The 17,088-nt window shown below is 55.3% G+C and overlaps 1 protein-coding gene and 1 long non-coding RNA gene across 6 annotated transcripts; one reads left to right on the forward strand and one right to left on the reverse strand.

Moving 5' to 3' along the window:
* Window positions 1-2,807: 2,807 nt before the first annotated feature.
* On the reverse strand, window positions 2,808-15,981 carry SPACA6 (sperm acrosome associated 6). 5 transcript variants are annotated; one of them, XM_042970380.1, is made up of 12 exons: window positions 15,638-15,981; window positions 15,334-15,356; window positions 13,962-14,069; window positions 13,450-13,553; window positions 7,040-7,108; window positions 6,340-6,363; window positions 5,884-5,993; window positions 5,687-5,791; window positions 5,098-5,254; window positions 4,809-5,019; window positions 4,442-4,480; window positions 2,808-2,950 (listed from the first exon to the last, which is right to left on the reverse strand). In XM_042970380.1, the coding sequence occupies exons 1-11, from the start codon at window positions 15,713-15,715 to the stop codon at window positions 4,447-4,449; spliced, it is 1,023 nt and encodes a 340-aa protein (XP_042826314.1). In that variant the 5' UTR covers window positions 15,716-15,981; the 3' UTR covers window positions 2,808-2,950; window positions 4,442-4,446. The 5 variants fall into 5 exon arrangements, with proteins under 5 accessions (XP_042826314.1, XP_042826316.1, XP_042826318.1 ...); XM_042970382.1 differs by lacking the exon at window positions 2,808-2,950 and having other exon boundaries at window positions 3,812-4,480; window positions 5,687-5,796; window positions 5,916-5,993; XM_042970384.1 differs by lacking the exons at window positions 2,808-2,950; window positions 13,962-14,069; window positions 15,334-15,356 and having other exon boundaries at window positions 3,812-4,480; window positions 15,784-15,981.
* Window positions 5,125-8,699, forward strand: LOC122234359. Its single transcript, XR_006212135.1, has 3 exons — window positions 5,125-5,200; window positions 5,902-6,063; window positions 8,615-8,699. It is a non-coding gene; the product is annotated as an uncharacterized LOC122234359 (long non-coding RNA).
* Window positions 15,982-17,088: the final 1,107 nt, after the last annotated feature.

Genomic DNA, 17,088 nt, shown 5'->3' on the forward strand with positions numbered 1-17,088 from the left:
GGTGGCTCAGTCGTTTGAACGACCAACTTCGGCTCAGGTCATGATCTCATGGTTTGTGGGTTCGAGTCCCCCGTCGGGCTCTGTGCTGACAGCTCGGAACTTGAAACCTGCTTCGGATTCTGTGTCTCCCTCTCTCTGACCCTCCCCCACTCACGCTCTGTCTCTCAAAAATAAAATGTTTTTAAAAAAATTTTTAAAATAAAAAGAAAAAAGTAATTTCTACCCCTAGGCACCTGGGTGGCTCAGTCGGTTAAGCGACCGACTTTGGATCAGGTCATGATCTCGCGGTTTGTAGGTTCGAGCCCCACATCAGGCTCTGTGCTGGCAGTGCGGAGCCTGCCTGGGATTCTCTCTCCCTCGATCTCTGCCCCTCCCCCACTCGTGCTTCCTCTCTCTCAAAATCAGTAAATAAACTTAGAAAAGATTTTTTAAAAAGTAATCTCTACCCCCCAGTGGGGCTTGAACTCACAACCCTGAGATCAAGATTTGCAGGCACCCCAAACTGTCTCGTTTCTAACAACAAAACTCCTTGAGGGCTGTTTATATTTGTCTCCAGTTTCCACAAAGTTCAGCCGTGTAAGTGTATAATTCAATAGACGTGTGCAGCCATTACCGTCATCTGATTTTTGAACATTTTCATCACCCCCAAAAAGGAACCCCATACCCACTGGGAGTCACTTGCACTCCTCACGCACTCATTCTGGATCCACCTCCACACCCCAGGCAACCATCATCTACTGTCTCTACAGATTCGCCTCTCCTGGATATTTCACACAAATGGGATCATGCGATATGGATCTTTTGCGACAGACTTCTTTTGAAGGTTCGTCCGTGTTGTTGCATGTATCGGTGGCTCTTTCCTTTTCAGGGCCAAATAATATTCCACTGTAGGGATGTATCGCATTTGGCTGATGCATTTATCAGTTGATGGACATTTGGGATGTTTCCATTTTTGGGCTATTGTGAATAACGCTATGAACATTCACATGCAAGCTGTTGTGTACACACAGGTTAAATTCTCTCGGGTGGAATTCTCTAGGAGTGGAGTTGCTGAGTCACAGGGTAATCCTACGTGTAATTTATTGCCAGGTGGTTTCCACAGTGCCTGTACCATTTTATATTCCCGCCAGCGAAGTATGAGGGTTCTGATTTCCCTGCATCCTCACCAACATTTGTTATCACCTGGCTTTTTGATTATAGCTTCCCAGGGGGTGTGAAATGGTATCTCACTGTGGTTTTGATTTGCATTTCCCTGATGACTAATGTTGCCTCCCACTGACTTTTAAACCCATGCGAATCACATGGTTCCCCCACCTCCCACCCCACTGCTCTATAGAAATTGCTCAGAGTAAGTTCATCAGTGTTGTCCATGTGGCTAAAACCAACGGCCAATTCTCAGGCCTCCTATTTCATGATGTGGCAGCATGTGACCCAGGTGGTCACTCTCCTTGAAATGCTTTCTTTGCCCGGCTTTCAGAATGCCACAGCTGCCTTGTTTTCCCTCTCCGTTTTCCTTCTCGGTTCCACGTAATGTTTCAGACTGCTTCACCTTGGAGAAGCCTCCTCCTACCCACTTCTCTTCTCCTTCTACACCTTCTACACTCGTTTCCTCTGTGTATCCAGCGATACGGCTCTGAATGCCTCGTTCATGCTCCCTGCCTGCAGAAGGGACTCTGGAACTTGTATGTTCAGATCAGACCTCACCCCTACATTCGAGACTTGTATCCCCAACCGCCTCCAGGACATTTCCACTTGGGATACCTCAAAACCAGACCCAGCTCCTCATCTGTCCTCCCCTTCCTCCCCCTTAATCCCCAGGAAACCTGACCCTCCAGCAGCACCGATATCCAGAAACAGAACCCCTACCTTAGAGCTGCTCATGCCGTGTGCGTTGTGCACAACAGTAACCCCTACCACATAGGACTATTTGATTTCTTTTCATTCACTCGTTCTTTGACAAAGTCAATCAGTCACAGACCCACTTACCAAGTATGAAATGAATTCCACACTTTGCCAGGTTTGCAAATACAGAAACGAATTAAGAGGCAGCGCCTGACTTCCAGGCGCTCCTAGTCAAGTAAACAAAGAGTGTGATCCAGACTATACCCAGGATGCCCAGACACGTCCCTCTGTGACTACTGTTTTCAAAGACGAGGGACAATTTAAATTATCAAAGCTACAAAAGATTATAAACTTAGCTCCTCAGTTGCACTGGCCACATTTGAGCTGTTTCGTGGCCACAGGTGGCTGGTAGCCACCATGATGGACAGTGCACATCTAGAACATTCCCATCATGGCAGAGGGTTCTACTGGACATTGGTGCTGCCCTGACCACTGACACCTGCCCCTTCTCTCTTCTTCCCCTCACACCCAACATCCCGATCCACAAGCAAGCCCCACTGCTCCACCTTTAGGGCAGATGGAGAACGACTGCTCTCACTGTCACCACTTCGTCCCTGACGCCGGATCTCTTTCCTGGATTAAAGCTGTCCAGGTCATCACAGCACCAAACAGTGGTTTCTGCTTCTACCCTTCCCACTACGGTGTAGTATCGACACAGTAGCCACGCAAATCAAATCAAAGCATGACCTTCCTTGCCTCAAAAACTGCCCATAACGTTCATCTCAGAGGAAAACGCAGACCTTCCAGTGGCCAAGGTCCTGCATGACCTGGTCCCCTCACATCCTCTCTGACCTCACTGCGTAGCCATTTCCTAAAGTCCTGCTCCAGATGCCCTGCCATCTGGCCATGTCCCCGATGCTGGGCACACTCAGGTTGTTTCTGACTCGATCCATGCCTCATTTTTGCTTCATTTTGTTTATCGTCTGACCATACGTGAGGACATAAACTCCATGAGGGTGCAGACTTTTGTCTGTCCTGATTTCTTCATTGCTGTCTCGACAGTCTCTTAAAAATGCCCGGCACATAGGAAGTACTCAGTAAGTATTCTCTAAACGAAGGAGTAAAGGGGAATACATCAGTGAATAAGAACGAGTAGATGCCTAAAAGGAGCTTATCTTTCACATGCGAGGACACAAACCCAAATAAAAAACACAAGCTGACATTAAGTCCCAATGAGTGCTTATGCACAAGCTAAAACAGGGGGATGTCCATGGAGGGGGAGCGTAGTCAGAGAAGATGGCATTTGGGCTGGGACGTGTGCACTGAGGGAGAGGTAGCTTCGTGCGGTTCACAGTAAAGTCATTTCAAGTATGAAAAACAGCATGTGCAAAGGCCTGAACATGGGACCGAGCTTTGTATGTTCAAGGACCAAAAAATGGCCAATGGGGATAGAGAGTAAAGAGGGGGGACAAGAAAAGAGAGTCAGGCAAATACAGTGCCAGGCACACAGAGCTGTCATGGGGATTAAATAGGTTAATACATGTAAAGGCTTTTCAGAGGAAACCATAACTGGGTTAACTAGCCATGTAATAAGGTCCTGGAGAGAGTGACAAGAATCATGACAAACGCAAGGAATAAGCAAAGGCCAAACGAACTGCAGGGTAGAAAGATCAAGGGGAAGAGTGGGACAAGGCTTGCCAGATCATCAAGGGCCAGAACCTGGGGGATCTCGGAGGCCTTGACAAGGAATTGGATTCTGTCCCAATGGCAATAGGGAGCCACGGAAGGCTTTTGAGCCGGAGTAACCTGATCTGACACACTTATTTTTTTAACTTTATTTATTTTGAGAGAGAGCATGAACAGGGGAAAGGAGCAGAGAGGGAGAGAGAATCCCAAGCAGGCTCCATGCTGTCAGCACAGGGCCTGATGTAGGGCTCGATCCCATGAACTGTGAGATCATGACCTGAGCCAAAATCCAGTGCTGGACCCTTAACGGACTGAGCCACCCAGGCGCCCCTGATCTGACATACATTAAAATATTACTCTGGCTGCTATGTGGAAGACGGACTGCAGTGGGGCAAGGCCGAGTCGAGGCAGGCGGGTGAGTGGGGATGCTGCTGTGGTGATCCAGGCAAGAGATGATGGTGACTGGGACCACAGAAAGAGGGCAGCTGCACAAGATGTTTAGGAGTTAAAAAGGCTCAGGCATGAAAACCGGAGAGGAGGAGGAATTAAACTTAGGTTTCTGGGGGAGCAGCTGGGTGGACGGGGGCGCCTTTAGCAGGAAAGCCTCAGGGAGGCACGGGCTTTCAAGGAGACATCAAGGACTCTATTTGAGGGTGTCTTCTGCAGGCTGCCAGAAATCCCGGGAGGGGTCTGGGCTTGCACCTAAAGCCCTCAGCACAGGCCCTTGCACTGTGACAACTCTACGTACTCCCGTCATTAGGAGCCTATCCGCCTGAACGTATCTGGGGTACGCTGCCTCTCCTGCTACCTGCGACAGTACTGATCAGCTTCAAAGATGGAAAGAATCTAGAGAGCGGAAAGACCTTCTTTATTTTAGGGATGAAAACAGGACAAGGAAGTAAGAAAAAGATACCTTTGTTAGTTGCCCTTGAAGTACCATCGAAAGAATACCCTGGGGAAACAAGGAGGCATTTTGTGTTGGGGGGCAGGGTTGGGGATGAGATACCGGGGTCCTGGAAGCCTGAGTCCCAAAGGTGGATAAGGCCTGAACTCTTGGATCTGAGGGAGGAGGGGGCCGTGGGCCTGGACTTATGGGTCTGAGGGAGGAGGGGCTGGAAACCTAGATTCCTGGGTCTGAGGGAGAAGGGGCTGGAGGTCTGGACTCCTGGGTCTGAGGGAGGAAGTGGATGGTGGCCTGGACTCCTGGGTACGAGGGTGCCGGACACTCAGGTCTGAGGAAGGAGAGCGGATGCTGGCACTCCAGGGTCCCGGGGACTCACCACACCATAAGGGTCGCACTGGCTGATGCTACGGCTGCGAGGGCCGCGAGCAGGCACTGGTTGCCCGGCGTCAGAGCCTCGGGCCTGGCCAGCAGCTCGCCCAGGCTTGGCCTCCACGGTTCCAACGTCTCCGTCTCCTTCGGCGCCCAGCGCAGCACTTTCCGAAAAGAGACCTGGAGCTCGATCTCCCCACGCGGGGGCGCACTGGTCACTGCGGGGGCGAGCACGTCATCGGGCGCGCTCCCGGCGCCCCGCGCAGCCCCGCCCCCTCGCGCAGCCCCGCGCGCACCGTTAAGAAAAAAGTAGAGCCGCGCCACCGGGCGCTGGTCGTGCAGGATGGAGCAAGAGAAGGTCCCGCTGTGCGTGGGCTGCACCGGCCGGATCCGCGCCAGGTATCCTTGGGCCCGCGGGATGTCTCGGAAGTAGGACTGGTCCTGCGTCCGGAGCTAAGGGACGCTCGGGCTGAAGCGGCGGGAGGAGCGGAGCCCTGCCCTAACTTGGGTCAGGCTCCCCCTGCAAGCGTCTCGCCAAACCAGAACTTTCGAGTCCCGACCCCGAACTAGACCACGCCTTCTCGAGCCTTGGCCCCACCCCTCATCCCTTATTAGCGGACCTCCCCCCCCCCCCGCCTCCACGCATAACCCCGCCTCCTGGGCGCCGTACTCACTCTCCGGCCCTAAATCCTTCCTTACACGTAAGCCACCCTCCTGAACCTTGACTCCACTTCTAACTCCTGGGACCGTCCCCTTGCACGAAACGTGAATCTAGACCGAGCTCCCTCGAGTCCCACCCCCCTGAGTCCTGACCCCCCCCCCCCATTCTCTAGAGAAGCATAACCCGCCTCCTAAACCCTTCGCGTTGGCCCCGCTCCGACTCACACCTCCTCCTGCGAACTTCCAGGAATAGGTGATTTCCTCCTTAGGCAGTTGGAAGTTCACAGTGCAGGAGAACTTAGCCTGCTGACCCCGAGTCACCGTCAAGTCCTGAACTGAAGACAAGTCCGCGTCACCACCCGGGCCCGCCCCCGTGCGGCCGCTTCCCTTCCCGGCTCAGCTCTAGTTTCTCCAGTTCGTACCGTTTCTTCTCCTTCCAGGCCCCGCCTCTCACCTGGGCAGTCCAGCGGGAAGTTGCAGGCCTTGGAGTAGCACCCGTAGCAGAGGAAACGCCGGGCGACATCCTGGAACCCTGTGGGACCGAAGCGTGCACCTGGGCTCCGTCTGCGTTCCCCAGCCAGGGTCCCTTTGGCCAACTTAAGGTCTGTTAAGCCTCCGGGCTCTATCGGCCAGACAGGCCCTGGGCGCTGCCTTCCCTGCGCTCACTGGCTGACTCGCCACACTCTTCGGCCTCTAGGACTCCTATTGGCTTGTTTTTGCTTTCAGGCCCACCTTATATGAGGTCTGTGATCAATACCTGGTTTTATTACTTTTCTCCAGGGCTCTTATTGGCCTCCTTCGGACCCGCCGCCCACCCAGGTTTCGATCCCGACCACCTCCCTGCCCCCTCAATTCTGAGCTTTGAATGAAGTGCTTACCGCAGGGAGGGACGCAGGCCTGGGCTGTGGAGAGAGAGGAGACGTAACTACCTTGGAGGGCCTGGAAGTGCCCATCTGGAGCTCCCATAGGGGATGTTACTGGGCCAGATGCTTTCCTCCTAGGGGGCGGGGCCAGGGCTGCCGCGGCCCACCTAGGGGGCGGAGCCAGGCCTGCCGCGGGCGATCCAGGGGCGAGGCCTGATCTGCCACCGCCCACCTAGGGGGCGGGGCCAGGCCTGCAGCATTCCAGTAACATCAGGCCCAGGCATGCTGTTTCTAAGGGCGCTGGGCGGACCCCAGCGTGTTCCACTGAGGGAGCGGGGCTAGACCCCGGGCGATTGTTTTAGGGACAGGGCCTAACTAGCGGGCTCAGAGTAGAGGTGTTGGCTAGGCTAGAATTCCCGCACTGAGAGGGTCCACTTGGAAAGGAAATGTCAGAGTGCGCCGACAGATCCAGGGAGAGGCCCAGGCCAATCTGGGACGGAACCATCCCAAGAAGGGGTCCTAGCTGGAGAGGAAACCTTCCACCGAAGCGGGGACCACATCCAGAGTGGTCCTGGCAGGGGGAGAGGCTGTGTCAGGAGTGACCCACCGAGGGCAGCGGCTCAGAGGGACTGGGCAGAAGGGAGACGATGGCTGGCTCAGGAATTTTCTAATCGTGTGTGTCGCGCTTAAGGGAAGGAACTGGAGCCTCTTTTACCTCCTTTAAGCTTCATAATGACCTTCCGCATTTTCTCGGCAGCATCAGGGAAAGCAATGTTAAAGGAGCCTGGAGAATGGAGGGGGGTGCCTTGTAGTAAAGACCCTTCCCTTTCTCAGCCCCTCCCCGTCCCTACGTGTCTAGTATATACTGCACCCCCTCTTCTCACCTCCTCCCACCCTGTCTACCTGGAAGCCTGACGGATCCCCAGATGTCCTTCCATCTGCCCCTGGACTATCTCTCCAATGGAACCCCTCTGCATCCTGTGTTGATCTTATTGAGGGGGAAGGGGAAGATAAAGATCAAATTCCTCACCAAGTCCTACTACCCCTACATGGTCTGGCTAGTTTCCTCTGGCTCTCTATTCCATCGTGCCCACCTATCATTTCCCCTAGTGTGAAAACAACCATATTCTCTAGCACCTCAGGGCCTTTGCACATGCTGGCTTCTGTTTCTAACACATCTTTCCCCCTATTCCTACCCATCCTTCATCTCCGACCTCGTGTCGTCTCCTGCGAGGTTTTCCCTGACCACAGATCTAATCCAGTTCCCTATTTTTGTCTCCCGAAGTGTTCCATTCATTCCATTTAGAGTTCTCAGTTTAGAATGATATGTATTTATATAATTTATTTTAAAAATTGCAATGTTTATTTTTGAGATAGAGAGCACAAGCAGGGAAGGGGCAGAGAGGGAGACACAGAATCTGAAGCAGGCTCCAGGCTCCGAGCTGTCAGCACAGAGCCCGATGTGGGGCTCGAAATCACAAACTGCGAGACCATGACCTAAGCTGAAATCGGACACTTAACCGACTGAGCCACCCAGGTGCCCCCTTACATAATTTATATATACAGCAATCATGTAAGTGTGTACACTGTTAAGTTCGTAAACACATTGTTCTTCGTTCTTCAGTGCCGTATCCCCAGAACCCAGGGGAGGGCCCTGAGTCTTAGTAAGTATAAGTATGTGTAGAATGAATTCCAGGATCCAGCTGGAATGGCGACCACAACCGGTGGCCTGTGGCTCCAGTCCATCTCTTGCATGTGTTATATTTGGACTGGAATTTATTTTTAAAAATTAACCAGTTGCCAGCATGTAAAATTTGGGAAAGTCACATAAAATGTTTGGCATTTCTTTTAAAACATTTGGAAGAGGTGCAACACAGAGGCTGTGTTCTTGTGAGGGGGTAAGTAACTACAGCTTAGGGGCGGCTACCTGCTCCACACAGGGCATGCACCTGACCCTCCCCTGTGGTCTCCAGTCTCTGTTCGTTCCTATCCCCCTTTTATGCTTTCTTTCTCCGTCCTTATGGGTGTTGGCAGTTTTGACCCTTGCAGGGGCCTCCCAACTGTAAGGTTTTGTGGCTTTTCCCAGAGTGAACGGCTGGATGGTGGATTGGCGATTGGTGGAGATGGCTTTGCAAATTAGAAATGTGGCAGGTGTGATGGACTGAATTGTATATTGCATGCAGTCTTCCCAAATTCGTATGTGGAAGTCCTAGCCCCGAGTACCACGGACTGTGACTGTGCTTGGAGGTACAGCCTTGAAGAGGTCATTAAGTTAAAATTATGTCATCAGGGTGGACCCTGATCCAGCATGACTGACGGTATTGTAAGAGGAGGAAAGCTAGACACAGACACACAAAGGGAAGAGCATGTGAAGACACAGCAAAAGAGAAGATGGTCATCTACCAGCCAAAGAGAGAGGCCTCAGAAGGACCCAGCCCTGCTCACCCTGATGCCTTGATCTTGGACTTCTAGCCTCCAGAATTGTGAACAAATACCTTTCGGTTGTTGAAGCAACTCCGTTTACGGCACTTTGTTATAGCAACCCCAGCAAGCTAACACACAGGGATTGCTAGTTGCCTCCAAATATCTCTTTAGTAACATCACACTGCAATTCAGCTGGGAAAGCACCCCCGGCCCCGCCAACCACCCAGCTAAAAGACTAGATTTCCCAACAGCCCTTGCAGCTTGTAGCTGCAGTCATGTGACCCAGTTGTGGTCCTATATAACCAAGTTCATAGGACATAGTCTTAGAAGAGACATAGCACATTTTATCAATCCTTCCCCTCTCTCCATTTTGCTGCCTGAAGCTTGGATGGATGGCCGGAGCTCTAGCAGTCATGTAGAACCACGAAGATGAGGGCTCCACCCTAGGATAGTAAAGCAGGCAGCCGGAAGGGGTTTGGGTCCCCAAGAAGGTGAAATGGTGCTGCCGTACTGAAGTGCCTGCCTCAAGACTTCTTTTACACGGGAGAAATAAACTTCTAGCTTGCTTAAGCCGTTGCACATTCCTCTGTGACTTTTTTTTAAGTAGGCTTCATGCCCAGCGCAGAGCCCAGCACGGGGCTTGAACTCACAATCCTGAGATCGAGACCTCAGCTGAAGTCAAGAGTCAGACGCTTAACCAACCCAGCCACCCAGGGGCCCTGTTCCTCTGTGATTTAAGACCATATAAAAATGGAAGGAATGGAAGATATTGGCAAGTGTGGCTGATGTGGTGATCTTTGGGTATAAATTGGAGAAAGGGGGCACTGAAGCCAGGAAGTGGGTTCAGAATGAGGGGTCAAGGACTTAGGTGTCTCTCCTTGGTCACAGGGCAGATGTGTGGTCTGGAGATGGCAGGATGATCAGGAGGATGTGGTCAGAGTGGGGTGCTCAAATGAGAAGCCAGGATGCTGGAGTCGTCATCCAAGGAATATCTTTGGGCCAAACCAAGTGACTCACAGGGAGGATGAGTGTGGGATGTACCAAGTGAGCCATGCCCAGGGTATGTGTGCGTGCTGTATCGATCGAGTAAATCATGGGAATAAAACAAGGATAGAGTGGGGGCGCCTGGGTGGCTTAGTCGGTTAGGCGTCCGACTTCGGCTCAGGTCACGATCTCGCGGTCCGTGAGTTCGAGCCCCCCGTCGGGCTCTGGGCTGATGGCTCAGAGCCTGGAGCCTGCTTCAGATTCTGTGTCTCCCTCTCTCTCTGCCCCTCCCCCGTTCATGCTCTGTCTCTCTCTGTCTCAAAAATAAATAAACGTTACAAAAAAATTAAAAATAAAAAAAACAAGGATAGAGTGAAATGTCCAGAGGCAGAGGGGTGGAGGTTGTCTCAAGTGAGCCACAAGGGGGCGTGGGTAGATGTTGTAAAGTCTCCCCAAAAGAGGTGCATGTAAAAAAAAAGTGTGTATCCATAGGAACTTCAACGGTTTCAGACCATCCGGGTTTGAGTCCTGGCTCATCCATCTGTTATGGGTGTTGGGAGTTCTGACCCTTGCAAGGGCCTCCAAACTGTAAGGTTTTGTGGCTTTTCCCAAAGTAACGGCTGGATGGTGGATTGGCGATTGGTGGAGATGGCTTTGGAAATTAGAAATGTCACAGCTGAGACATCCATTTCCAGCCCTCTTCCTTATGTGACCTTGGCCAAATATTTAACTTTCCTGATCCCCAGTTTGCAAGACGGGGACAATATCAGCGCCTGCCTCTTAGGGCTGGGGTGGAGGGCAGGGGCGAGATTTAATGCCATACAATATAAAGGGCGTCCCCATGCCAAACGAAGTGCCGTTTAATGGCCGCGTGACAGAATGCCTGTAAGCGCTTCGGATGGCACATGGTGAGTGTTACGGACGGGTCAGCTGCTCGTATCGACCACCTCCAGGTTTGAGATGGGGAAACTGAGGCACAGAGAAGTTAGGAAGGGGGCCCGAGGTCACACAGCTAGCCTTCAACCCAGGTGGGTGAGCTCCATGACCTGTGGCAAACCTCCCTTCTCTACACCATGCCGTCCACTCCCTGGTTTTTATACGCAAACAGGATCACCTGCTACCACGGAGAGCCTCTCGGAGTCAGCGTGTCCATCTCTTGGGTCCTCCGTCCCGGAGACCTGGAGCTGCCCTTCCCATCCCCCTCACCCTGCACACACCCAATCCAGCATCTCCTGGGTCCGTCTGGACAGAAAGTCCAGCTGGGCCCCAGCTTCCCCATCTAGAAAATGGGGCCACAAAACCCCACCTCACAGGGCCGGTATGGAGATGTCCTTGAGGAGGATAATTAACATGTGTAACCGCAGACACGGCCCCTCCCACGTATGGGGCACGTTTGGCACGGTCACATCCTTGACCTTCCTAATCTTCCACGCTCATGCCCAACCCTCGGCTTGGCCCACCTGGCCCACTACAGCTGGTCCAAACACCGCTGACCTTCTCAGTGGTTGCCCTGCTTTTGCCCTTGGCCTACATGGCCTCAGTCAGATACGGTCTCTTTCTTTCTCCCTGAAATCCTCCAGTGTGGCTCCCGCCTCGAGAGCAAAAGCTGAAGTCCGTTCAAGGACCCACAAGAACGGTTCTCAAAGTGTGTTCCTGGAGCATCACCTGGGAACTTGCTGGAAATGTGCGCTTCCTGGCCCTGCCTCAGACCTACTGGTCCGAAATGGAGGGTGGGGCCCAGGTGTCTGCATTTTAACCGACTCCCGGGTGATTCTGACATCTATGAGAGCTTGACAACCACTGGCCTACGAGGTCCTACAGGATGTGGTTCTTCGAAGCCTCTGATTTCGTCTCTCGCTTTTTCCCTCCACTCCAGCCCCTGTGCTGGCTCTTCCCCCAGATTATCTGCATGGCTCTGTCACCTCATGCACATCTTTGCTCAGCCGCATCTTCTAATTTGCAACTCCCCTGACCAACCTACGTGACATAATCACCCCACGGGGCGCCTGGGGGGCTCAGTCGGTTGGGTATCCGACTTTGGTTCAGGTCATGATCTCGCGGTTCGTGAGTTCGAGCCCTGTGTCAGGCTCTGTGCTAACAGCCCGGAGCCTGGAGCCTGCTTCAGACTCTGTGTCTCCCCCTCTCTCTGCCCCTCCCCTGGTCGTGCTCTGTCTCTCTCTCCCTCCAAAATAAGTTAAAACATTAACATTTTTTTTTAATAATCATCTCATGGGGCACCCTGTTCCCTTTCTGTCCTCTGTTTCCCTCCATATCCTGGATTACCAACTGACACACTACAGTATTTCACTGATTACGTTTATTGTCTGTGCCTCCCACCGCCCCAATACAAGCAACCTGAGGGCTAGTGGTTTGGAGTTCTGGTCACAGCTATGTCCTCAGTGTTGTTTCCGGCACATTCAATAGAAACTTGTCGCTTATGTTGCACCAGCTTCTCCTGGCCTCCGGTCTGTCCCCCACACAACCCCAGAGGATCTTGCTACGCCCAGAGCTGAGCCTGCCCTTTCCCCACTCATAGCCCTGCTCCTTCAGGACAGTCTCCAGTCTCCCTGACCTTGCAGCTAAACCCTGGACGCATGTGTCTAGCTGCCTCCTGGATGTCTCCTGTGTCCCTCACGGTCACTACATCCTAGCCCAGCTCACCACCTACTCCCACTCCTGCTCTTTTGCCCGGACTCCCCGTCTCCAGGGATGACCCAGCCCCCACCCTCGCATGGGGACCCCGGGTGCTGTCCATTATCCTGCAACTCCCCAAACAGCCCATCAGACCCACCCCCTGTCCCTCTTGCTCTGGACTCTCATCTGCGCCCGTGTCCTCTCCTGCACCGTCACAGCCCTTCCCCGGCTCAGGCCTCCCAGCCTCCACTGTCTCCCCACTCCAGTCTGTCCCACACACAGCTCTAGGGGGAGATCTTTTACGTGCAGAACGGGACTCGTTCCTGCTCTTTTCAGAAACTTCTGTGAGGAGGTGGTCTACGTGGGGAGAAAAGGTGTTTTCTGGAGTCCTGAGCCCCTCCCCCCACCCCAGCTCTGAGTTGCCCAGGCCTCTCTTTGGGGTTTGAGGGTCTGTAGCTGAAGTCTTCTCTATGCTCACCCCCTCCCCAGACACCCCCTGGGTGGACGGGAACCTCCCCATCTTTCAGGGTCCTTGTCAGAAAGCTTGGTGGGCAAGAGCAGAAAACAAAAGGCCTAACTGCAGATGTAGAAATAAACCCTGAGCCCTGGACCCCCAACTGGCCAGTTCATGCTGCAAACAGCGCTCAGGCCTCCCTCCTCCCTCCCACCCTCGAGGTCTGTCTGGTCAGGAGGCTTCTTCCGCTGACCACGCTGCACAGCCGTCAGGGAAGCAAACCAATTGTCCCATCTTACAGGTGGGTGAGCTGAGACCCTGAGGGAGGCAGCAACACATCCAGAACCTCACAGCCAGGAAGAGGGGGAGCCACACAGCCAGGTGGCTCGGAACTCACGTCTGCCTGCTCCCGACTGGGCTTCAGACTCCAGGTCATTTCTGCACTATTCTTTGACCTCCCTGCCAGCATCCGGCCGTCCCTTCTTCCCGGCAGATAATCAAGCTCGCTCAGCCTATGGCACCGCCTCAGGATCTGCCACATTTGCCCCCCACGCCCCGCCCCGCACACACACATCTACCTCTTGGGGGCTTCCAACCCACATCCGCCAGACCATCCCCACCCCACTCACCCTGAGCGGCAGCTATCTCCTGGAGAGAGTGGGTCATCTGGGTGAAGGCGTCATGCAGATGGCTTCTCTCATCGTAGTCTGGGAGTAAGGGCGGAGGGCAGAGGCTGGGAAAAGCAGTCCCCTCAACACCACGTCCGAAGTGTGGAGATTCTCTGTCTAAGATACCTTCTGTCTCCGAGTCTCTGTCCACCCCCCCCCCCGCTATCCTGCCCTCTCTGAGTCTGTCCCCCCATCTCTCTCCTCCCTTGAGTCTGTCCCCCTACATCTCTATTCTCTTCCTCTGAGTCTGTCCCCCATCTCTGTTCGCCCCCTGTCTATCCCCCCATCTCTATCCTCTCCTGAGTCCGTCCTCCATGTCTATACTATCCCCTTCTGAGTCTGTCTCCCCAAATGTCTGTCCTCCCCCGAGTCTGTCCCTCACTCTCCATCCTGCTCTAAGTCTGCCCCCACCATCCCCTCTGTGTGTGAATCCCAGTGGTTCTCAAGGCACTCGGGGCCCTCCCTGCACATACCCCCCAGGACCCCGGAGGAGAGTGGCAGGTCTCCTCACTGATTTCAATGTCGGCGAGGTCCGCAAAGGCGCTGCTGAATGCCTCCTGACACTTCTCCAGCTCGGGGCCCTGTATACCAGCAAAGATCTGGCAGATGCGGGTGCGTTCCTTATAGGATGTGAAGCAGATCAGACAGGCCCAGGCGGGGGCCCTGAAGACCGTGAGGGCCACCAGGGCACACGGGACAGCGCTGTCTTGGGCCAGCAGGGCCATAGCGGAGGGTCTAGGCCCGGGGAGAAACTGGTGACCTTTGTGAGGTCACCATGGTGGGGGGGAGGGGCACGTGGTCTAGGGTCAGAGGTCGGATTTCTGTGGCTGGCCAAACGTCAAGCTCTGGGTTTTCCGGGAGAAAGGGTGTGAGCGGTCAGGGGTCAGGTGGGCAATCCCCAGGCTTGTGGTTGGTCCGGACGCCAGGCTCCCAAGAACCTCACCTGTGACCCTGGATGTCCTCACAGGTTAAAGGGTCTCAGGGACCCAGAGGCCGGCAGTGTGGTATGGGGTGGCCTGACAGGCGCTGGCGTGGGGTGGGGGTGTGGGGTCAGAGTGGAGATGGCACAGAGATACTGTGAGATCCCGAGAGACAGGAGCTGAGACATGGAGGGATGCCAGAAAACACAGTAAGAGAGAGATGAAGACAGCGTCTGAGAGGCCGCTGTGCAGACACACAGAAGACTCCAGAGACACAGTGGAGACGGAGAGACAGCCCAGCTCCTCCACCCAGGGTCCCCCCGGCATGGGGCAGCGGTCCGGGGCTGGGGTCCCCGCCGGGCGTCCCGTGCAGGGCGCAGCCTGGGGAAAGCTAGGAGGCCGTATAGTGATCTCCGTGGGTGTCCTCCTCAACTATACAACCTCCTACCTCAGCCCGGGGGGCGCGGCAGGTGGACAGACAGACGGATGGACGGACAGATGGGGGCCAGGAGGACCAGGGAGGGTGGGGAGGGCCGGGAAGACCCCAGCCGCGATGGTGAGCCCCCGACACGGACCCACAGACTCGAGCTTGTGTGCGGCGAAGGCCCCGCAAGGTCGGTTCTACGGGTGGGTGCCAGGACCCAGGAATCCGGGCCCCCGGCCCCCTCCTCCCCCAGGAACCCAGGAATCAGTCCCTTGGCCCCTTCCTCAGCAGGGACCCAGGAGTTCAGGCCCCTAGTCCCTTCCTCCTCAAAGGGCCCTGGAATCCAGGCCCCCCCCCCCCAGCCACCTCCTCCCTCAGACCCGGGAGTCCAGCCAGGCCTGCCTCCCTGGGCGAGGCATGGCCTGGCTTCCCGGATGCAGAGTCAGAGGGAGCCTCACCTGTTTTGGAGTTGGGCCCCTTGGCAAGCAGCTCCCTACCTACCTGTCAGATTCTGGAATCCAGGACTAGGGCGGAGGCGGGGATATGAAACCTTCGAACATCTCTGGATATTTTTCCCCTCTCATTTCTTCTTTTGGCCTCCCATCATTTATAATGATGACAGCTAGGATCCCTGAGCGCTAACACTGCCCCAGGCCTAGTAAGGTGCTGTCGGCTCCCCCCATTGGGCAGGTGAGAAGGCCTCCGCACTGCCCCACGAGGGGGAGAGGCTGGGCCAGAGCAAGTGGGAGGGGCCGGGCCTGGTAGGCTCGGGGCAGGCACCCAGCCTCCCCACCCGAGGGCTAACCTTTAGCCCGTCTGTGCACCTGCAGGCAGCAGGTCGGTCCCTCCGTCCAGTTCTGTCCGTCCCTCGCTCTAGCTCCATCTTTCTGGCTGTCTCCTCCTGCCGTCTGTTCCTGCTGCGCCTGGTGTCCGCGTCAGCTCCCAGCTTACCTGGTCTCTACCTCCTTCTGCGTCTGTTTTTCCCGGCTCCGCATTGCTCATTCCCCGCTCTCGGCCTCCTCTCTCGGCCTCGCTCAGTCTGTTTCTCCCCTCCTTGGTTCCGGCACTCTCCCTCGCAGATGGCCTCTCCCTCTTTCCTCCTTCCTTATTCTTTTTCTTTCCCTTCTGTCTTTCTTCCTCCCTTGTCCTCCTCCCTCCCTCTCTCTTTGTCTCTCATGCTCTCAGTCTCTTTCTTCCTCAATGTCTCTGTCTCTGGCCGTCTCCCTTCTCCTCTCCCTTTCTCTCCATCTCTGTCTCCCTCTGTCTCTTTCCTCCCTTCCTTCCCACCCCCTTCTTTCTCCCTCCCTTCTCCTTCGCCCCCTCTCTGCCTCTCTCTTCGCCTCTCTCTCTCTCTCTCTCTCTTTCTCCTTCCCTCTCTCCCTCCCCCTCGCAGCTCAGAGCCAGGTCTGGAGCTGGGGGTGGGGTGGGGGTGGTTGGAGAAGGGGCCCAGGGCTGGGGTAGCGACCTGCTGAGGAGGGGGAGGAGAGGCGGGAAGGGGGCGGAGGAGGAAAGGAGGAGATGGGGGGCAAGAGTCGGTCCGGCTCTCATCCCCCTTCCCTCCTTCCCAACCTCCCAGACCCTCAGGCGGGGGCGAGAGTCAGGCCAAGGTGGGGAGGAAGGGGAAGGGAGGAGGCTGCCCCCGCCCCCCCACAACCTGGCCCAGAGCCCAGGCCGGGTTCCCAGCATGCCCCGGGGCTGCCTGGGGCCTGAGGAGGGGGTGAGAGGGGAGCTGAGAATCTTAAAGATTTGCAGGACCCGAGCATCTCCCCACGCCCCCCCAAAATTTCTCCTTGGGGAAACTGAGACGCAGAGAAAACCGTCAGGACTTGTTCAAGGTCACCGGACACGGCGCTGATGGAGACACGAACTCCCTGGGCCCATAGGCCCGATTTGGGGAGGGGGTTGGCGCTGGACTTCCCTCAGGTCTGGGTCCCCCTCCCCCTCTCTGCAGACCCTGGGGAGCCCCCAAGGGTCAGAGAGCAGACCCAAACAGTCTGGCACCATGGCAACCGGCTGGCCCCGCCCCCTTAACCCCCAGAGGGCTGGGATCCAGCTGGGGCTTAAAGAGGAGGTGGGGACGCCTGGGTTCGGGGGAGGAAGGGGCAAGGGGCCCGGACTCCGCCGTTTTGTGAAGGGTGGGGGCTGGGCTGTGGACTCCCAGGTCTGAGGGAAAAAGAGGCCCGAGGCCCAGTCTCTCTCGGGTCCTGGGGTAAAGAGGGCTAAGGGTTCGGATTCTCGGGGAGGGGGCTGGGTTGC

Source organism: Panthera tigris, chromosome E2, assembly GCF_018350195.1.
Source record: "Panthera tigris isolate Pti1 chromosome E2, P.tigris_Pti1_mat1.1, whole genome shotgun sequence".
NCBI lineage: Eukaryota > Metazoa > Chordata > Mammalia > Carnivora > Felidae > Panthera > Panthera tigris.

Excerpts from the sequence above, each read along its gene's own strand:
- SPACA6 (XM_042970380.1), bottom strand. The coding sequence starts at position 15,715 with ATGGAGCTAGAGCGAGGGACGGACAGAACTGGACGGAGGGACCGACCT. Across the intron at positions 5,994-6,339 it reads GGCCTGCGTCCCTCCCTGCG|GGTTCCAGGATGTCGCCCGG; the intron begins GTAAGCACTTCA and ends TCGGTCCCACAG. Across the intron at positions 5,020-5,097 it reads GCTCTACTTTTTTCTTAACG|TGACCAGTGCGCCCCCGCGT; the intron begins GTGCGCGCGGGG and ends TCGCCCCCGCAG.